General features: G+C 36.9%; 2 protein-coding genes across 3 annotated transcripts in view; one reads left to right on the forward strand and one right to left on the reverse strand.

The window, feature by feature from the left end:
* The first annotated feature begins 13 nt into the window (after positions 1 to 13).
* Positions 14 to 22,880, forward strand: pgbd5 (piggyBac transposable element derived 5). Its single transcript, XM_084092983.1, has 7 exons — positions 14 to 701; positions 6,259 to 6,689; positions 13,891 to 14,025; positions 14,968 to 15,148; positions 16,877 to 17,074; positions 18,206 to 18,311; positions 18,983 to 22,880. Exons 1-7 carry the CDS (start codon positions 392 to 394, stop codon positions 19,176 to 19,178), a joined length of 1,557 nt encoding a protein of 518 aa, XP_083949109.1. The 5' UTR covers positions 14 to 391; the 3' UTR covers positions 19,179 to 22,880.
* Positions 22,422 to 23,391, reverse strand: part of galnt2 (UDP-N-acetyl-alpha-D-galactosamine:polypeptide N-acetylgalactosaminyltransferase 2) — a 79,203-nt gene continuing 78,233 nt past the window's right edge. For both annotated transcript variants that reach the window (XM_084092981.1, XM_084092982.1), the window contains exon 16: positions 22,422 to 23,391. This exon is cut by the window's right edge and continues 1,626 nt beyond it. The gene's annotated coding sequence lies outside the window, so the exon portion shown is untranslated.

A 23,391-nucleotide genomic window follows, 5' to 3' on the forward strand; every position in this document is an offset into this window, starting at 1 on the left:
CGTGTCTCCATAATTTATTCAGAGGTTAATGCCATTGGACAGTGCAGGGAGACCGAGTCAGGTGATTTCCAAGGAAGCCGGAGAGGGGAGCCCGCCCAACCCGGATGCACAGATCGTTTGTGGAGCGGTCAGTTGTGGGGTCCAGCTCGCAGGATAGGGGTATTTCAGCACCACGCGTGACGGACAGCTCCCGCGGCGTTCACCTTTATTTCCTCGCCGCTACTGAGACCTGCTGCACCCGCTGCTTCTCGCGCAGAGGACCGCGACGCGCTCGCACGGACCAGAGGGGTTTGCTGCAACAGACTGTATGCCGGATTTGACGCTGTTAAGGAGGTCATTTGCATGCCGAATCTCGCCGGGTGTAGCATCTCTACGTCGGGACTGACAAACGATGGCGGAGTGTGCAAGGAGGGGACTGTCGCTCCTCGAGGAAGCGCGTTCTCGCTACGAGAGCCTGCAGATTTCTGATGATGTATTTGGGGAGTCGGGAGACGACAGCAGCGAAAACCCCTTTTACAGTACAACGGGAGACTCCAATTCGGATAACTACCCGGAGACGAACACGGGCGACGCCAGAGCCGGTGAAACTAGGAGTCAGAGCTGCGGTCCTCCCGGGTCTGTTTCCAACGGCCAGGCGCAAGAGGAGGGATGGAGCGACACGCTACAGGACTTCAGCGTGCCCCACTATCAGGACACGCATGGTAAGTTCATCTAACGATGAGCGCTGATTAACTGGTCCTCGTGTCAATGCAATGCAGCTTTCTCATCCTTGATAGGCCTGCATGTTCAACGAGTAATTAAGCTCACAGATGGGACTCTTTGATGACTACACTGGTTTACTTTGGTCTCTCTCATCAGATGGCTCCAACAGATGACACAATTCCTTCGAATGTGGATCATGGGTGATTATTAGCTGGCTCTTTGAAATCCTGCAGAGAAAATATAGGAACTGAGATAGCAGGCCAAATTTTGGGTTTTCATACCATCTGAGCATGCTTCCAGTGTCTAAACACTGCCAGACTCTGAGCAGCTGTGATTGTGATTATGATTATGATTATGATTAGCTCTGTATCAGGGCAGAAGGGTCATTTGCATGGGTGGATGAGAGGAGGCTCTTATTTCTGAGAAATACACTTTAAAATAGTTAGGTGGCTTTTAGAGAGCATTAACACCAAGTGTGAATGCTTACCTATCAAGTGATGTACTGTGCATACATATCCAACAAGTTGCAATTACGACCGTAGAGGGAACAAATAAGGACTTATGAAAATCAGGACAAAAAAAACAACAACAGTATTAACTAAAACCACACACACACACACACACACGTCTGGTTTACTATCTTTGTGGGGACTCTCCACAGACGTAATGTTTTTTATACAGAATAAACTGTATTTTCTATCCCCATACACTAACCATACCCCCTAAACCTACCCATCACAGAAAACTTCCTGCATTTTTACATTTTCAATGTAAATGATTTATATTTATAATTTATAATGATTTACTCCTGTATGATTTATATGCTTGTTTCTTCATGGGGACCTCAATTTAGATCCCCACGGTGACATCAGTCCCCATGAGTTTGTGTGCATTCAGGTTGAAGTCCCCACCAGGATAGAAACACACACACACACACACACACACACACACACACGATTGCCAGTCAGAACCTATGTTTTATGTTAAAATCCTTAACATTCATGTCATTCAGTCAGCAGTTTTTAAAAATTCAACAGACTGTCATTTTAGGTGGATTAATATCATTTTAAGAGATTTTATTAATGCCTGTCATTTAAAGTGTCACCACGTTTTATAAAAGCTCACGACTGACTGTCTAGCCTTTTATGCCACACTGAATGCCTATAGAGAAAACATCAAGGACAAACACTAATTTAGAAATAAAATATTAAGTTGACATTTCATAATCATATGAGAACTGTTCTTTGGAGAATATTTGTAATATTACGCACGTTTCAGGGTATTATAGGTTTTCTGGTTGGTGTACACACTGTAAAAGTATCAATTGTGTTTTTGGGTTTGTTTTAATTTTAATTTTTTTTTCTACAGTATGTTTTGGTGGGGTCAAAAAACTACATTAAAGTCAGTCACATTTCGAAAAAAGAGCATGCAGGATTTGTGAGGGTTAAAGGTTTAATAATTCATGTCCATTATGTTAAGTCAAATCAACATATTAAAAGTGCCTGAAGATAATTTAGTTATGCTTTTATGAACTGAATTTACCTGACAAATTTGCATGACTTATCAATATAAAGATGCTTGCCAGTCAAATGCTTGTGGTCCCATTGCTGGTCCACAAATGCAAATCATCATCATCTTTTTATTCCAGCCACATAATATTGAAGGTCTATATTTCTCCATGAATCATAGGCAGAGATAACCATGTGCGAATGCCTGACAGACTTTCAAATGCTGTGGTTTGCATAATGTGCAGGGAAATTTTTTTTTTCTTTTTTTCTAGCAAGGATAGTCAAGAGTTTAATCAGTTATTCTATAATATGTTCTGATCTCATTGATGATCCATTTAATGGCAGTCTAAAAATATTGTCATAAACAGGAGTGCAGAGCCTCCTGGGCATCGCTTACTGTACAAACTCTAACTGGTTGACATATGGATTGATAGACTGATACTAATTTCATGCTTCATTTCACTCAAGTCAAAGTGACCCGAGAGCATGTTTAAATGATGCGTGTGTGTGTGTTTAAATGTCATGTAAAGATCCTCCATTGCACAAACATGGAAAATTGAAAGAATAATGCAATCAGCAGATATTTATAACCAAAATACACTGAGAAACACATATTACGATAATGTTTTAGTAGAAAGTATTATAATCCTTATGTAATATTTTCTTGTATTGTTTTGGTTTGGGCATTTTCCAAATTGAGTAGATGCTGTGCTGTTGATATAAATGACACATCTATCCGTCATGGTTGCTCAGAAAGTTCTGTCTGTCACCACAGGGGGAAAATGGGCCATCTGGTGACTGCCTTTGCTCTGGCACACGCTGCAAAAATCAGTCACGAAAGATAGTACACAAAGTCAGTGCACCGACATTTTGCATTTTATGTCATGGCTCATTTAAGAAGATGCGACACTTGTGGCTACTGAAAAACATCGGAACGAGATGTCAGTGTTATTTGTAAAAGGTAATTGAATTGTCCTTGTCTGGCACAAGACTGCAGCCTGACTGTGAAACTTATATAAGGTCTATATTATTCAGGTCAGGTCAGATTTTGTGCTTTCGCTTGCATCCTTTTGGACCTTGTGTTAAAGCATATCTAGCATATCTCAACAAGTCATTTGAAAAGGATTGAATCATAATAAACCAATGGACAGTGAAAGAGCTGTAAGCTGTAAACAGATCTTTGTCATCCCCAACAGTTTTTTGACAAATTTGTTAAAATGTGACACTGCTCGGACTGTTTGAGGGTCATATGGTATAATTCAGCACCTGCTGTAAGATCTAAAAAGATAAGATCGATTTATACTAGCTTGCTTATTTGTATGAAGGAGGGGAGAAGGTGCAGAGGCTGCTGCTTATTCTTCTCAATAATTAATCTTGGAAACTATGTACTGTAGCACACCAGCAGCGGTTCTCCAGGAAGACTGAATGTAAAGACACAGAGAAATAAATACATTTTGATGCTATATAGACCTTCTGGGTGTGAACAGAAAAGCCATTAACACAGCTATTAAAGCCAGCTTATATGAAATATCACTGCAGCACTTATGCATTAAGATTACAATTGGACAAGCAATATTTTTACCCAGTTTTTCTGCTAATATAAAGTACTGTAGTACATGAATTATGTTCATGAATTTTAGAAGTGATATGGCCATTATTACTGTAGTACATGAATTATGTTCATGAATTTTAGAAGTGATATGGCCATTATCTGGTTAAGCGTATTACTTAACACTAAGTAATAAATGGTTTGATAAAAACAAACCTAGAACCGTTTTCTCTGTCATGTTAATTTTTATACTTTTTTATTAAAATTTAAATTCTGGCCAGCATAAAAATATTAAATATAAATATAAAAAAATAAAATAAAAAAAAGTATTATATTTTCTTTAAATATTTTGTATAGGCAGATTGACATTCTTCTGGGAAATTGACTGACATTAAATACTTCCGGAAAATTGACATGTCCTTCTATACTTCATGTAAAACTATTCTGAACAGCAATTGGCTAATTCCTCGAATTATTTTGCATGTAGCTTTAATGACCCGGTTTCACCACAATATAATTTACAGTGAATGCAACAAGGCAACATGCAATTAAAAATAGTGACCAGTGACAGTAAAATACATTTTAATCTTTACTAGATTTTGGTACGTTCATGAACATTTTATGTCAACTACCTATTTTTTGCATACTGGGTAAAAGTGTTTATGTAATCAGCATTTTTCCTGAGATGTTTTTCCCCTAAAAAAATGTTTTATACCAAAAAGGCACAGATGAATGAACATAATAAACTGTGCTATGGACTTTATCCTGCGGGATTATTTGCGTTTGCTTTACAAGATTCTTCAGTGCCGTAATGGAAGATGAGCTACTGGTTGAATAGCAGCTGTTGTGGTTTGGTTAAGATGTGTGTCATACATGACTGAATGAGCACATGGGGCTTTGGAAAGCATGACTGAAACATTTGTTCAGAAAATTTATTTAAATTATTATTATTGTATTTTTTTGCTTACCGATGTTTATATAGTTTTGATTTTTAGGTTTTACATTTTGTAATATATTTGTATGTTTCATTTTTTTATATTTTATTAATTATTTTTCTGTTTTATTTCTTCCTATTTGTACTTGATTTCCTGTGTAGATCAGAATCCTGGACAGTTGTTTACTCACAGCACTCAAATCAATTATACACTCTCTTGCTTTTGGGTCATTAGGCCTCTGTGACTCTCAGTTAATGTGTGGCAAGTTGCAACTGCAGTTGCTGGCCAGTGCTGTCCTTTGGGGTTTCCATCACTACAATAAAATAACCACATAAGGGAAGGATAATTTTTTTGTCTGTTGTTTGTGGGTGTTCGCAACATGTCATATATCTCAACATAAAGTGCTGTATACGTTTAAATTATTTAGGTTGGATCAATACAAATCTTTCACTGACCAATATTCACACTAAGCAACACTGTAAGTGATACTTATTTCCACAGTATAAGTTAATGTACTATAACACATCTGCCATAAAGACACTCCATTTTCCTCCTTAGTTGTCTGCTCCATTTCTGTGTGAGCTGCATGGTGCCTTTTAAGAGACAAAATGGCCATTAGAGGAAGTAGAGTAAAAGATAACAACGGAATAAATTAAGATTTTTGTGAGCAACTTTTGATCATTAGCTGATAAGCAGTGTTTCTCATTAGTTCACCATATAGATACTGATGAGGGTCCTGATAAAAGTCATTAGAGGTTCAACTGTGCATCCAATGCCCAGTAAAAGGAAAAGATCACCCGAAAATGAACATTCTGTCATAATTTACTCACTTTCATGTCGTTTCCAATTCTGTATTTCTTTCTTTTGAACACAAAAGAAGATATTTTGAAAAAGTAAGCTTACATTGTATCGACAAAAAGTTGAAACATTCTTCAAAAATAAATAAATACATATTTTTGTGTGTTCCATTGAAGACAAAAATTTGAATATATTTTGGACGACATGAGGGTTATTGTTGTCAGAATTTTCATTTTTGAGTGAACTATCCCTTTAAGGAAATCATATCTAAATAGCTATGTAAATCTATTACATAACCAGCAGTCACCAAACAAATGTGCAGATATATTAAAAAAAATCACTAAAAAACAAAAAACACTTCTAACAACATAATATTTTTTTATTTTCTTGCAGGTTTTTTGTTTTGTTTTAGTTTAATATGAATATTGAAATGAAGGTAGTATCATTATTTAAAAGAAATATGGAGAATTCATATTATGCTGTTTTTATTGAAAGATTCAGAGGTCTTATGTAAATCAGCTGCTTAATGGTTTACATGATTAAACATGTATAATCAAAATTTTCCAGTGCTAAACAGTTATTTTGGGATTTTCAACCATTTCATTCAAAATAATTGGCTTAGTTTGCGAATTATAAAATGATGCAATAGCTTTTGCATTATTCTCTGCGATCGTGTGCATACTGTAAAATCATCCCTGGCTTAAAAAAAAAGAAAAAGAATTACAAATATATATCATTCTGTTAAAACTTAACTTTTATTTTGCAGGTCCGACACAGAAAATGCCAGCCAATGCCACGGCCATGGACTTCTTCCAGCTGTTTGTCCCTGACAACGTCATTCAGAACATGGTGACCCAGACTAACATGTATGCCAAAAAGTACCAGGAGCGCTTTGGAAGTGATGAAGGATGGACCAATGTGACGCTGGCTGAGATGAAGGCTTTTCTGGGTTATGTTACTTCTACTAGCGTGAACCGTTGTGAATCAGTGCTGAGCATCTGGAGCAGCGGATTCTTCAGTAATCGCAGCATCGCGCTCAAGATGAGCCAGGCGCGCTTCGAGAAGATCCTCAAGTACTTCCATGTCGTAGCCTTCCGCTCCAGCCACGGTGGCAGTCAGGGCCTCTATAAGATCCAACCCTTCCTGGACTCTCTTCAGCAGAGCTTCAGCTCTACCTTCAGGCCCTCACAGACACAGGTAATGAATACAAGCAATGAAATCATACTTCAATTCAATGCACAAATCACTGTCAGTCAGCAAACATCAACATGTTCACAGTACAAAGAAAAAACGAAAACAGATTTGCGCGAAACAAATCTTCACTAGGAACTAGGACTAGCAGACATATTCGATTTCTGTGCCAGTGGAAAGCGTGTTTGGGACTGAAATCAGAACACGTTCTGCTGTAATTGGGATAGCCTGGAGTCCCGTCACATGTCTCATGGCGCTTTATGGCACCATTTTGAAAGGTCTGAGGGGTCTTTTATATCTGCTGCTATTCAGTGTTGCTCAATGCAATACTCAAGGTCTGTTGTACTTTGTATCTTAATGTGTAGCATATATAGATTGAAATCAAACTATTTCTCTTTTCTGAAAGATTACATTTAAATGCATGAATGCCTCAGGCCCATCTTAAGTTATTCATAAGGACTCAGGAGTCAACATTTCTGACCTTCAATCTTTGTAATCATTTTTGTCTCCAAGTCCCTCAGGTTCCAGTTCTCAGTGTGCTTTCATTATGGATGTGGAAATAATGACTTTATAAAATAAAATTGAATTAATTAAAATTTTAATATTATTACATTTATATTTAAACGAGGGATGAGAATTGAATGAATTACACTACCATTCAAAAGTTTGGGGGAAGTATAATAAAAAAAGCAAGGATGCATTAAATAAATCAAAAGTGACAGTAAAACATTTAAAATGTTACAAATGATTTCTATTTTAAATAAATTATGTTCTTTTGAACTTCTACTCATCAAGGAATCCTGAAAAAAAAAAATGTATCACGGATTCCACTAAAATCAGCAGCACAACTGTTTTTAACATTAATTAATAAAAATAAAAAAAAATCTTGAGGAGCAAATCAGTATATTAGAATGATTTCTGAAGGATCATGTGACACTGAAGACTAGAGTAATGATGTTGAAAGTTCAGCTAATTAAAGTCAGATATCTTATTCAAAGTTCTATGAGACCATAGACAGTAATTGTCAATTCTGCTAATTTAATGTATCCAAATATCACTTTAAATGTAGTCCTATGTTAGATAAAATGACAGCAATTATGCACTCAATGTGCCAGACATTCAGATGTCAGGCTAACATCAGGGAGTTTACTGTTAAATGACAAGAAGAGCTGTGCCAAGTAAGACATTTCACCACCCTCCTACATTTGTTCTGGTTTTTCTCTCTTCATTTAGAAAATGCGTTTTCCGCACATTGAATAATCTGGGCTTCTGCTTTCAGATAGAGGACATAAAATTGGAGCCGAGTTGTGAAAAGTAATCGTGAAATATGGGCTAGAATCTGAGCAGTCCATTATTCATCAAAAGTGAACCACATTTATTACATTCTGTCAAATTCCATCATGTTGATGGTACAAAGAAAAACTGCACGAAACAAATCTCCACAGTATTAACATTTTGGAAACTAGGACTAGCAGACATTTGACTTCTGTGCCAGTGGAAAGTGGGTTTGGGACTGAAATCAGAACACGTTCTGCTGTAATTGGGATAGCCTGGAGTCCCGTCACATGTCTCATGGCTAGGAGCTTTATGGTACCATTTTGAAAGGTCTGAGGGGTCTTTTATATCTGCTGCTATTCATTGTAGCTCAGTGCAATACTCAAGGTCTGTTGTACTTTGTATCTTAATTTGTAGTATACAATACATAGATTGAAAACTAACCATTATCTTTTCTGAAAGATGTGCTTCAATTTGACATTAAACTCAGATTTGCATCCCTCCGTAGAGCAGAGAACTTGTGAAAACAAACAAACAAGAACTCAGTTCTTTAATGATCCCATCAAATTTCTGACAAGTCTATTCACAAGGGAGAAAAGTGGAACTCTGAAAGTAACAAAGAAAGATCTGGAGGATCACTTGAAGACTATACACTCCGACCCAAGATGGCACGAAAAAATGTCAGTTCCACCAGACATCCCACAAATCAATTCTCTAGAACAAAGTGTAGTCCATCACGCAAGATTGGCATGGAGTCCCATGAGGCTCATGAGGATAGTGAGGAAGGAGAAGATTATACCCAAAGTGTGGCGTAGGACAGGAGGGGTTCTGATCCCGAAGGATAAGGACTCAGAGAAGATTAGCCAGTTTCGACCAACATCTCCCTTTGGGTCAGTCCCCCATAATCTCCCGTGGGAACACCTCCCTTTCAACATCTTTTATATTCCAAACACCATTACAACTTTGGTGAAATCATATTTCCAAGATCTGCAGTTTTGCTTTACTACCTCTGAGGTTACCACCTCGTGGCAAGCCTTGGAAATGGGCATTATGGCAGGATGCACTATCTCACCCTTGGCTTTTACGATGGCCATGGAGGTCATAATTTGAGCCTCAAGGTGGGTGGTGGGCGGACAGTGGCTTAATTCGGACTTGCGCCTCTCTCCCCTCAGAGCCTATATGGATCACATTACTACTCTAACCACTACAGTGCCATGTACTAGAAGACTACTCAGAAAACTAGAGGAGAATATCAGCTGGGCCCGAATGAAGAGAAAACCTTCCAAATCACATAGCATCTCTATTGTCAAGGAAGTGCTTAGTGACATCAAGTTCTTCATTGGAAATGACCCTATCCCAATAGTATCTGAGCAGCCTGTGAAAAGCCTTTGTAGTTGGTATGATGCAAGCCTGAAAGACAGGTACAACAACTGCAGAAAGAGATCAGTAGTGGACTACGGGCCATTTTTATCAACTCCAGCTCCACTAAATTTTGGGGTTCCACAAGGGTCCATTCTTGCTACTGTTTTGTTTTCATTATATGCTTCCTTTGGGATCTAATTTTAAGAAGTATGGTGTTTCTTTTCATTGCTATGCTGACAATACACAGATTTATCTGCCACTGCAACATAATAACAGGAGTGCCCTAACTCCTCTTTTAGCTTGTCTAAATGACATAAAAAGCTGGATGTCCTTATATTTTTTAAAACTCAATGACAATAAAAAAGAGGTCATTATATTTGGGCCATCTGATAATGATGTGCCTCCTAATCTCAATTTTGGTCCACTGGCCCTGTATAATAAAGCGGTTGTGAGGAATCTGGGTGTTTTATTTGACAAAGCTTTAATATTTGATAAGCAAATAAATGATTTGTCAAATTATGCTTTTTTAATCTGAGACTTCTGGCTAAAGTAAAGAGTTTTTTCCATTGATGATTTTGAGAAAGCCATTCATGCCTTAATTTTTTCACGGCTTGACTGTTGTAACTCTCTTTATATAGAAGTTAGCCAGACAGCACTACTGCGGTTGCAGGCAGTCTAGAATGCGGCCGCTAGACTGTTGACAAGTTCTCGCAAATATGAGCATATGAGCAAATATGAGCATATGTGCTTTATTGACAAGTTCTCGCAAATATGAGCATATTACACCAATTTTATCTTCACTTGAGTGCGAAACGGTGCGTTTCAGAATCGAATATAAACTATTTGTTTTTAAATCATTGAATGGCTTGGCGCCACCATACCTTTGCTGGCCTACTAAAATGGCACACATCTGCTAAATCTCTTAGGTCCTCTGATCAATTGCTCTTGACTATTCCCAGATCCAGACTGAAACTTAGGGGTAATTGAGCTTTTTCTGTTTCTGCACCTAAACTGTGGAACATATTACCATTGCATATCAGAATGGCTCCAACAATATCCATTTTTAAAATGGTTAAAATCTCATTTGCTATCCCGGGCTTTTAATCTCGATTAGGTGCGGAGGTATGTTTTACTTTAATTTGTGTCTATTTATTTGTATGCATGTTATTGTTGTACTATTTGTTCATTGTATGATCGGTATTTTATTTAAGTTCTTTGTACAGCACTTTAGGCAACTGTTGTTGTATTAAATTGTGCTTTATAAAGAAAGAAAGAAGAAGACAACACTCAACTACCTGGAAGATTGAAGGCCTGGTGTTTGCAGTTTGGCCTCCTACCACGGGTGCTGTGCCCCCTTACGATTTATGAAGTTCCAGTCTCAACAGTGGAGAAACTGGAAAGAGGAATCACAGGTAACATCAAGAAATGGCTCGGAGTTCCACGGTGTCTTACAAACATAGGACAGCCAGTGCAGTGGAGGAGCCGATAGCAGCTCAAACATCAAACATGCGGACATTGTGGGGCATGTTCAGCAAGGGAGAGGAGGCCTTGGATTAACAATGAGATGTCTAGAGTGGAACAAAGCCATATCACCAGAGCGGAGGAAGATGGTGTTAGAGGAAACGCGTAGAAACAGTACAAACAGTATGACTAATTCACAGAGTATAATGCATCTCGGCACATTCATCTTTTAAACGTCCATTAGGGATTTCTTTTAGAAATTGGCCTTTTGTTTTTCCCCCTTTGATTGATAGTGGCCAGCATGACTAGAGGCTAGATTGTGAGAATACATTGATCGACAAATTAAATAAAATTAATTAGAAATTTCCTCTGAGAAACATTCTAATTCTCCAATTGTGCTGATGATTTGGTGCTAATTAAGGTCCTGTGAACTCCTGCCCAATTAATTACTGTTCCTACTGAAGTGCACTTTTGAGACATTTTTAGGTTCTTTATGTACTCCAATTAAAATATCCACCATGCTGGTAATTGTAGGTTGCCAACTTTTACATTTACAACGTCTTTATATTAAAGGAATAGTTCACCCAAAAAATGAAAATTCAGTCATCATTTTTTCACCCTCATGTCCTACCAAACCTGTATGACCAGAGGTGGACAAAGCACACAACTTCCTTACTTGATTGAAAGTACAGATACTACTGGTCAAATATTACTCTGTTACAAGTAAAAGTTGTAAGGAACGATTTTTACTTAAGTAAAAGTACAGAAGTACTTGTTTTTAAAAGTACTTAAGTATCAAAAGTAAATGTCAGTGCATTGTTTTATTATTGTTGCATTGTTGTATGTAATACTTACAGTACCTTATGCCTCTGAATCTATGCCTGCCTACCTACCCTCATATCAATATCAAATTTATTTCTAGAACACAGTTCCAGTAGTGGGATTGAATGTGAGATTGAATAAGTGCACTCAATAATGTCCACAATGGTTCCCTCAAATAGTGCCCTATTTAAAGTTGTTTGGCTTTTAGTATGAATATGTTAGCCTTACTGTTATCTATAAGCTAGTGTGCTCCAAAACAATGAAATCAATTGTATTTAGAAAACCAAACCCAACGTTGAAAATGATAATCAGGTTGATGTCAGAATCCAACATCAGATTGACGTTAATCTCCAACATTGGACAGACGTTGTATTGTTGTTGAAAATGAAAATTGGTTTGACATCAGAACCCGACGTCAGATTGACGTCAATCCAACTTTCATTTCCAACCAAAATGGTGAGGATCCTCCCTCCCTTGCAACCAAAATCATCCCCTGACTGACGTTACTACTTTCTAATCAAGGAGCTTGACAGAAATGTAGTGGAGTAAAAAGTATGATTTTTGTCTTTCAAATGTAGTGAAGTTAAAGTAAAAAGTTTCAAGAAAAAATATTACTCAAGTAGAGTACACATACTCAAAAAGTGTACTTATACAGTACTCAAGTAAATGTACTTTGTTACTGTCCACCTCTGTGAATGACTTACAAAGTTTTTTTTTTGTGTGTGTGAGGTAGATAATCTTCAAGATATCTTGTGTTCTGGAGAAGGAAGTCATACAGATTCAAAACATCACGAAGGTTAATAAAAGATGACAGAATGTTTTTTTTTGTGAACTATCCATTTAAGGTTCTCATTAACCTGCATTTTAGCTTGGTATTTCAACGTATGGATTTAAATGAATCATCTTCCGCTCCTAAATCAGAGATTTGCATTTCATGAGGCCTTTTGAGACCCATCTCAGAGACAACCCTCAATTACTCGCCTACCATGAGTAAACTAAACACCATCTGCGTCTCTCAGCTTTCTCAGTGCCATGGAGATATCACCTTGACAATGTGTGCCAACCAGCCCACTTTGACTGCTACAGTGTGGGTTTGTTTCTTAGCCCCTACTGGCAAACAATCAGGCATTCAGTACAGACACTCAGAGCCACACATTCCCTGTTTAACTGCTTCAGCTTGATGAGAGGTTTTACTGAGTCAAACAAATAAAAATAAATAGATTATGTTTAGGGAACACTACTGGTTAGTTCTAACCAGAAAAGAGTACAATCATACCTGACTTCACTTGTGCATAGAAATGTTGCGTATGTAAAGGCCGCCCAATCGGCACAACAACGTTTTCCGATAAGCGGGTGAAGGATTACTGTTCGTTCGGTCTTTTCAGTGTGGCAAAGTAGTTTAATTCCAATTTACTTTGATCTGACTCCATTTTATCACAACCTCGGATTTAGGCGATTGACTAATATTCTAGAGGGGTGTACTCTACTTGCTTATTCTAGAATATATTATTTAGTCCCCATAGATCTGAACACACTTAATTAAAGTAAGACTATATCTAACCATAGGTCATGACCTCTTAACTTCCAACTTAACCAACTTAACTTCCTCTTATGGTAACTTTATATAATCATGCCATGGTTTCCCACGGATACTTAGAATAATATTACAATAATCAGAGGTTGAGGGCTTGAGGCTCACCCATTTTGACATATTGAGGACAGAAAGTCATTTGCATGAAAGACCTTAGCAGAGGATCCACCCTCCTCTGTAAGCAAGATATCTCTAAAGTCTTAAAAACTTTATTACCTTTTGGTTTACTTCTGTGGGAATGAGACCTTTGTACCAGTCGCATTGAGACATTTCAAATGATACCAAACATGTATAGTGTTGTATACTAATTGTTCACATTAAACCATCTAGATTTTTGGGTGAATTTCAGATGGTTTCAGCATGTGGAGAGATGGGGGAAGAGGGGGTGAAGGGAAAGAAATGTAAATTAAGACAATACTGATGTGATTGATGGCTGTGGATGCTAATTTTGCAAGAGAGTTCAAATGTTAATTTCCAAATGTTGGATTTTGCATACGCTAAAATCTACGCCAACATTAATATTTATAAAAGCGGTCCTTAAGTTCAAATCTGTGCGTGCTCGCATTTTATAAATGAGGCACCTTTTCTCAGGATTCCAGCATGCATCCTGTGTGGGAAACATAAAAAGTTTGAAAAGCAACTTTGCATGTGTTATCATGGTGGAATTTTCAATTCAGACATGCTGCTTTTCCCCAGGTCCTCCATGAGCCCTTGATTGATGAGGATCCTGTGTTCATTACTACATGTACAGAGAGAGAGCTGCGCAAGAGGAAGAAGAGGAAGTTCAGCCTGTGGGTGCGACAGTGCAGCGCCACCGGTTTCATCGGTCAGGTGAATATACACACACACACACACACTCCCGCAGGACAAGGATATACCACAAAGAAATTCATCAACTGCCCCAAGTTATGTCACATTGTTTCTAATGAGAAAGATATAAAAAAAAAATAAAAAAAATGTTTTTCACTTATTTAAAATAATTTGCTTCTCGGTTGACACAGCAATTTTCCACCATTCACTGATATTTGTTTGAGTAAATAAATCTCTAAAGGACAACAGAGAGGCACATTACTTGATGGAATCAATAAAATACCATTTATAGAGTCAACAAAGAAAAAGAGAGCCCAGACCACTTAACATAATTGGTCTGTGCCTATTAGAGAAAATAACTGCTGTGCCTGAGGATTGAGACAATCAGACAACAAAATATATTGTCCTCACTTTAATATTTTTGACGTACATTATCGGTCAAAAGTTTCATGTGTCAAAAGTTAATTCTTTTATGCTCACCAAGGCTGAATTTATTTGATCAGAAATACAGTAAAACAGTCATATTGTGAAATATTAACTTTATTCCTGTTATTGCAAAGCTGAATTTTCAGCATCATTACCCCAGTCTAAGTGTCACATGATCCTTTTTAATATGCTGATTTGGTGCTCAAGAAACATTTCTTATTAACAATGTTGAAAACAGTTGTGCTGCTTAATATTTTTGTGAAAACCATGACCAATTCTTCATTTTTTTTGTCTTTACTGCCACTTTGATCCATTTTATGTGTCCTTGCAGAATAAAAGTATTAATTTAATTGAAGAAAAAAAACCTTACTGACCCCAGACTTTTGAACAGTAGGGTATTTCAGAGTAAAACAGGATATTTAATAATGAAAAAATATATATATATAGGAATTGATTAGATTGACGAATGATTCACAATAATATCCAGAATGTGCATTTATAAAGTAAATAGTGTCAATTTTCATGCTTCCCCCTCAGATCTATGTCCATCTAAAGGAGGGTCCAGGTCCAGATGGTTTGGACACACTGAAGAATAAACCACAGCTGCACAGTCTGGTGGCCAAGCAGCTCTGTCAGAATCTGGCTGGCCGTAATGCTATCATCTTCACTGGACCAAGCATCACAAGTCTAAACTTGTTTCAAGAATTTGAGAAACAGGGTAGGTGCTGTAATGTGTGTGCAACAGTGCTCCATCTGTCAATTCCTTGCATCTTTATCTGCTCTACTTCTCTGTGAATTCTGCCTTGGCTCTGCTTCTTCTTTTTTTCCATCTCTTTAATCTTCTCTCCATCTGATGTTCCTCATCCCCTGCAGTTTTTAATTACACGGTGACAGCATCCCAGGCAAGGAATAAATGGAGAGAGTGAGAGGAAGTTGACCTTGAGTTCTCACAGGAAACGTGTTTCATACTCAAAGATTATTTGAATGCCTCCAGCTGGGAGTAAATGTTAACACAGCTAGAGTGGATTAGGCTAGTGGCCAGCTTCTCTCTTTCTACATTTTTTTTTACATTATTTGAGATCTAGGTCATAATTGAATGTCTTTTAGAATTGATCAGCTTCATACAATAGGCCTACAGTTCAATTGTAATAAACAGGGCTGTATAATAAACTGAATAATAAACTAAAAGTAGTGAGTTCTGTGACAGCTTTTTTTTTTTTAATCAGTGTAGCCTTTTCCACACGTGTAAGGTTGTAAAACGCAACATCATACAACGCGCCCGATTTATGAACAAATTACTATTATGAGTCGGTTCTTTTTGAATGAATCAACAGCATACAGGTCCGATTTATGAACAAATTACTATTATGAGTTGGTGATGACATGGTATTTCAGACACGCATGCTGAAAATCTCACGCTTTTAAGTTTAAATGCAAAAAAGCGTGACAAAATGGTCTATTTATATTAAGAGCGAACGGAATATCAGTTGGCTAAACAATAGTGTACAGTTCAGTGAATCGGTTCATTTATGTAAATCAATGACATTTGATGGACGATAAACCGATTTACTAAAGCGAATCACTGATTAATTTGAGCTCCTGTACAAGGAGGCTACATTTTGTCACTTAAACCCTTGCTGTTTTTGACTTGAGCATGTTTTATAATTTAATCTTATTTTTAACATAGCTTAAACATATCTTAATTAAGATCCCCATTAATTTTGTGCCAAATTAATACTTTGGTACAAATAATCATAAAATATTGGCCTCTTAAATAGTGTCTATGTTACTAGCTTGCAGTGAAGCAAACTAATTTTAATAGATGTTTAATAGACTGTAATTTAACTACTTTAAATTATAAGAATCTTATAGCATGCCGGCTTCAGAGTAGTTTCCTCAACATTGGTGTTCTGACACTTTTACCGCAGCTTTTTTCACACAACATCAGATAGATGAGCTCCAAAGATTTGCAAGATGTGATATTTTGTAATGAGTTTAACTGCTGGGAAATATCCAAAATTTCTGTTCGGAGGAGTAATGAAACATCTTAGCAATAAATGTCAAAGTAGTCCAAATTTTCCTGATTGAATCCTCCAGGACATTTGACTTCATTGCAGATATAAAATGGAGATGAATATGAGAATGGAAATCTTCAAGGAAAGATTAGTCGTGCAGTTGTCCCCTTTCCCTTGCAGGGAGGATGAATATGAGTAATCATCATATCTCAATCAGACTAGGCTGCAGCATCTGGCAGTGCTGAGGAGAAGACATCTGCTCACAGCTTCATAGATCCCACATGCAGGGAGAGATTCACGTGACCTCTATTCATCCAATCAGCTTTCAGATGTGACTTTGAATGCTCATTGCTCAGGCTGGATATTCATTCTCAGCCTTCTCCAGAGATGGGTTATTTACTCTTTTCTGTTCTACGTTCTATCTCCTACAGGCATCTACGGATGCGGGTTGCTGAGCACCAGGAAGAGTGATTGTACAGGTCTTCCTCAGTCTATGCTGATCAATACTGAGGCTCCACAGCAACGTGGCCAGTCTCACATTAAGATGAGAGGCAATACATCCATAATCAACTGGTACAACAAAGGCAACTTTAGGTTCCTCTCTAATGCCTACTCTCCCACCAAAGAAGGTAAGAAAAACACACACAGGACAGGCATATAGTATGTTTCTTCTTGTTTAAATGATGCAGTTTCATCAGTTTATAATGTAAGGAAACATGCAAAGTACAAATGACACTCGCAAGCTGCTGCAACACGCCTTCTGGAGTGTTTTCACTAAAGTAGTGTGAGCTTAGATTGCTTTTACGCTGATGTACTTGGATTAAGTGGATATCGTGCTTATCATAGGATTATAAAAGCCAAAGCTTCATCGTATTGTGCTGGTTTTCACTTTTCTTTGATAAGCCTTGATCTGTTTTGACAGCAGCTTCACGTGAGAAATGTCAGAGATGATATTAGGCATTTTTATTAAAGTGTTGTAAAAGTGTGTGTGTGTGTTAAATAAATAACATTGCTCCTGGTTTTTTAGGTCAGGCAAAAAGGGAGATTAAATTACGACTTATATTTCATTCTCTGGAGTCAGAAATGATCCGTTTATATATAAAAAGCTTTTTCTGCATGCACGGTTTCCTCTTTGAGAGCAGGTGATTAATGGGGCTATACAATTTCAATGAAAACTCAGTGCTAAAACTCCAAGTGCCAAATCTTCTATACATAACCTGAACTAAAACTTATCCCACTGGTATTCAGCCGCAACTTTTAGACACTTGGTGAATCCAGTCTATAAATAATTTCAATGCTTTTCCTCATTGTCTTCAGGAATCAAAATAACTCAAAATAATATTTTAACATTTAATAAATTCTCTTTTCTGGACCAGGGTGGAAGAAATAATTTCCCAGAATGCATTTCCTGTGTTGATTTTCAACTCCCTGTAGTTTGTGGCCAATTCAATTTAGAGATTGAAATCAAGTGGAAATACAACAAATTGGATTTCTTAAAGCATAAGTGATGTTTTTACGTAGTCTGGTGGTATTTGTGTCTAGATTGTATTGCTTTAAAACTACATTTATGATTGTGATTATTAAAGGCACGACCTATGTTACTAAGATCTGTATTTGTTCCATCTTTTCGTTGCTAAAATACCTACTCAGTGAACCTACAGCAGATAACTGAGCAGTCCTTCCTTATTGAACATTTGATGTTACATCCTATTGTACAGTATGGGGACTGTGATTGACATTTCTGCCCTGGACTATCCTAGGGGTGATCATTAAGAGGAAGAGCGGAGAAATCCCATGTCCCCTTGCTGTGGAGGCCTTTGCTGCACACCTGAGTTACATCTGCAAATATGATGACAAGTACAGCAAGTGAGTTTGACTAATTAAAGGGTTAGTTCACCCGAAAATCTAAATTCTGTCATCAATTTCTCACCCTTGTGTCGTTCCAAGACTTTCATTTATCTTTGGAACACAAATGAAGATCTTTTTAATGAAATCTAAGAGCTTTCTGTCCCTCCATTGACAGCCTACGCAACTACCACTTTTAAGCCCCAATGAAATGTAGTAAATATATCCTTAAAGTAATCCATGTGACTCCAGCAGTTAAACCTACATTTTATGAAGTGATGCGAATGCTTTGTTTGTTCAAAAAACATTATATACTACTTTATTTACGAAATGTTAATCCCCAACGTGCGTTCAACACAACATGCATCTGTCGTGCTCTCGTGAACGCTCGTTGGAGATTAATATATTGATAATAAAGTGGTAAATTGTGTTTTTTTTGCGCAAAGCAGTCGTATTGCTTCATAAAATTGAGGTTAAACCACTGGAGTCACATGGATTATTTTAATGATGTCTTTATTACCTTTCTGGGGCTTGAAAGTGGTAGTTGCGTAGGCTGTCAATGGAGGGACAGAAAGCTCTCAGATTTCATTAAATAATCTTCATTTGTGTTCTGAAGATGAACGAAAGTCTTACGGGTTTTACAATGATAGTTAACAATTTGATAGTTCACTAATCTCATGATTTCCAACTAGGTATTTCATTTTCCACAAGCCCAATAAGACCTGGCAGCAGGTGTTTTGGCTGACCATAAGCATTGCCATCAACAACGCCTATATTCTTTACAAGATGTCAGATGCCTACCACGTGAAACGCTACAGCCGGGCACAGTTCGGCGAGAGGCTGGTCAAGGAGCTTCTGGATATGGACGACTGCTCACCCACTCAGTGAAAGGATTCGCATGCGGTCTCAAACCCACCCATGACAACGCATTCATACTAACATGCTCAAATACAATTGCATTCTGCACTTCAGGGTCAGTTCGAATGAACAAACCCTTTACATAAAGCAAAATGTGCCATGTCTGGTTGAAAAAGGGATGTTTTCCATCTAAACTAACATTTGTAACCCCATTTGGCCATTTGACAAGTCTGTTTGGATACTACAGGACTATTGTACATATGTCACAGTAATACTTGCTGCATGAGAAACACAATAACGTGCCCTTTGTAGATGTTAATTGATTTTTATCAATAGAGTTCCAGTAATAGTGTTAACGTAGTTTTGAACCCTAAGGTACAATGTTTTGTGAATTCTCTCTGTTTGTGAGCAGCATATCCAACATTCAGCACTGATAAATATACTGTATATAATTGGTGAATAAGGTGTTTTATCAGCAAAATGAGAATGTAATGCAATTCACATGTTAGATCACAGAACATAGTAGATGTTCTCACAAAAATCTGGGCTTTTTTCTATTTTATATCACTTAATATTTATGATATTTATCTTTATAATTTTTTTTTTTTTTTTTTTTTTAAAGGCAACAACATTAGTGATGTATAATGCCACACAGATAACCATAAACGTAGCACTACTACGCTTTCCCAGTCTTTTTTGCACTTGGAAGTAGCCGCCAGGATTCGCAAAAGTCACTTGAGTTTTAGTAATATTGGTCCCAAACTATATTTCCCATCAAATCTGATTTCAACATAACATATAAAATCATTTGTCTGCCTTTCATTAATATACATATAATTTGTCAATGAAATTATTATAAATCTAGTAAAAGGGCCCAATATACAGTAACAGTAGTATACCAAAAATAATGTAAATATGATTTCTATTAATTCATTGATATATTTTTATTATGTGTCATTTTAATTGATTATCTAGGGACATTGATGCGAATGAATAAAAAGAAAACGAATGGAATTATAAAATAGTACTTTAACTAGAATGTTTCTCTACCTGTAACTCGGTGGATTTATGTGGTGTTTTGTTGTTCCAGAATCTATAAGATAAATTCTCCATGCCGCTATATTGTAACGGTATTAATGACAGATACATTCGCAGCGCATGCGTAATTTGTCCCTTCAAAGAACTGAAGCAGATTCATTCTAGAAGATTTCCCTCAGGTAATATATTTAGTCAAACATCTCAGTGAATTTGTGTTTTAAACGTCCCAGACATGCTTGGCTTTTCTTTTATTTACAGTTAACTGTGCCATCGCCCTGCAGTTTTCCTTTGTTCGAGTGAAACGCTGCAGACTAACGAACCAATTTGGATGTAGGCTAAACTACTGAACGTCACTTAAAATATTCTATTGCAGCTTTGGTTTCAGTCAATACAAATCTGTACAAAACGTCTACCTTGTAATGTCTGCTACAGTAATTTTATCACAACGATAGATACGCCATATTTTATACTTGCATCTTTCATTTTAAATTGAGACAAAAGCAATGTTGTATCACTTATACTGTAGGTGTGCTCATAATGTTCTGTTTTGTCATGAATGTTGCAAACATTTTATTTCACTTTATTGTAATATTTTTCTACTACCAATCTAATCTACAAATACATAGTCAATATACTAACAAACTCAATCCAGGCGCTAACTGCCATCTGTGCTTATATAAACTGCAACAGATGATTTTGAGATTGCATATCCGTGTTTGTACTGCAGTGGGATATAATTTAATCAGGCAGACAGAGAACTGTAATGGCGTGAGAGAGATGTTTGACCTTATCTTGGGTGACCTCAGGGTTTTGTAACTATAACATCTACTGTGCAATATATAGTAGGAGATCGGTTCGGGTGCTATGGACATCTCTGCCAAGAACATACTCTGTAAGCCAGAAAATATGAAAGCTCTTGCTGGTGCAGTGCATTATAAAAGAAGAAAGAAAAAAAACTTCCAATTAGCAAAATACCTGCTTTTACATTGGCCCGCTAACATTGTGAGATATACCTTAGGGCCAGCTTCATGTGGCATGATAGCAGGTTAAAAAAAACAACGTCCTTTTAATAACAGAACAGCTATGTCAACTATATAGTCTGTGAATACTTATTTACTGGACCAAATTCCTCAATATCTGATCAGTTTAACAAGAACCCAGTGTTGGACGTGTATCTATTTTCATGTATGAATGTTGTGAATGTGCCGTGTCTTGCTGTAAAATGCTTGGTGTAGCTTCACTTGTCTTCTCACTGTGAATGTTGAAATGATTAAGCTGTATGTGAGAGTATCTGTGTTATTTGTAATGTTCACCCTCACTGTGTGCTTCACCTCCCTGCCTCTATGTGAGTTTACACTAATTTGCACAATAATAAATGTTGTTTATACATTTTTTCCCCCCTAGAGTCTTGGTTGCAACATTCAGTGCACTAGAAGCATGTTGAAGGGTTAGTTCACCCAAAAATCACTTGCTCATCCTCAAGTTGTTCCAAACCTGTATTAGTTTCTCTCTCTGAAGAATGTTGGTAATCAGTTGACGGTAGCCATTGACTTTCATAGTAGGAAAAAAAAAATACTAGAAGTCAGTGGCTACTGTCAACTGTCTGGTTACCAACATTTTTTAAAATAATATATTCTTTTGTGTTCAACAGAAGAAAGAAACTCATACAGGTTTGAGGGTAAGTGATGACAACATTTTCATTTTTGGGTGAACTATCCCTTTAATCTCAAATGTGTAAAGGTCATATTTCACACCAAAATAATTAAATAAATTAAAGAAAATAAAGTATACAGATGGAACGTTTTTGCATCGTTACATTATTTTCAGGGCAATGAAGCACATTTTTCCCATTCGTTATAATAAACGCATCTAGTACGGTCTCGTTTTTGATGAGAAGTTTTGAAGTTTTTTTTTTTTTTTTTTTACAAAACTTTTAGGTTTAAATTTGTGTAATACATCTTTTAATAATAAATGTTTAAAATTAAAAGCAGTACTTACTACAGCCTGTCAATTCATATTTCTATAACATGAAAGAAATAATATTCGTATATAAATGAAATTATTGTAGCATTTGTTGTAAACAGTATTTTTTACTGTGTCACATACTGTAAATATAAATATAATTTACAATGCAAAAATTCTAATGGTCCTCGAAGTAGAACATAACCCTGGCTTTTATGCAATTATCTTTCCTTTTAGTTTTGTTAATATGTGACAACACTAAATGACACTGGATATGTATATAATTTTTTTATTTAAGTTAATTATTTCCCGTCATTCAAACTTTTGCAATATCTATAAAACAATGAACAAACACAAGCGCTGTACAGTTGACCAAATCACTATAACTGAACTGAATGTGTAAATGTACATGCATGGACATACATACTGTATATACACACATATACACTATTACAACTGTTGACCCCATGCTGTTTCCTTTCCCGTTTAATGCAACATCAAGATCTTCCTAAAATTGGCTTTCGAGGAAACTAAAGAGACAAAAAAGGTGGGGTCACATGTCCTTCATTTACTAAAAATGAAACAGTCCTAGTCTGGATAAGAAGTGTTTCCATATTCAATCAAACAGCAACTGACTTTGGCACACTGTGCTATGTAAACATTTCATCCAATTCATAGATTAGCCATCATATATTGCTCCAAATTTGGCTGTGTTCTTAAAAAAAAAAAGAATTGTTCAAAGCCCAAACTTTAAACCATTTCATAGGCCTCTCCTTTAAATGGAGAAAGGTGGCGTGGTTCGCAATGGCAAAAGTGCAGTCCACATCTACACCTGCTTTCCCGTCCAGCAGACTCATCTGTCTACAGGAAACCTGATGACGCCACAGAACACGGACAATCAAACACAGGTAAGGTGGACTGATTTTCTTCCTAAAGGCCACACAATCTCTGCCCAGACTCTGAAGCATCAAGACAAAGAGTCTTCCATGTGTTTCTGTTGCCGTCTTCATACTCACTAATGGAGAACTGCGATTCTGGGACAACACAGGGTGGTGCAGACGAATCGAACATACACAAGTCTAAGATTAACATAACACTTACTGCTGATACATGAGGAGAGCTGACCGAAAGGCAGTCAGGGACTCATTTAGTCTGGATTTCCTAGCCTACAATAAGTTAGTCAGTATGCTACTGTACGGCGTTATACATGAAAGGTAGGTGGGTTAACTGATTCGGTTTCACA

Source organism: Abramis brama, assembly GCF_963993115.1.
Source record: "Abramis brama genome assembly, chromosome: 19".
NCBI lineage: Eukaryota > Metazoa > Chordata > Actinopteri > Cypriniformes > Leuciscidae > Abramis > Abramis brama.

Bases quoted from the DNA above. Each gene is read 5' to 3' on its own strand.
- pgbd5 (XM_084092983.1), top strand. From the start codon at position 392: ATGGCGGAGTGTGCAAGGAGGGGACTGTCGCTCCTCGAGGAAGCGCGT. The intron at 15,149-16,876 runs GTAGGTGCTGTA...TATCTCCTACAG, and splicing joins TCAAGAATTTGAGAAACAGG to GCATCTACGGATGCGGGTTG. The intron at 17,075-18,205 runs GTAAGAAAAACA...GGACTATCCTAG, and splicing joins CTACTCTCCCACCAAAGAAG to GGGTGATCATTAAGAGGAAG.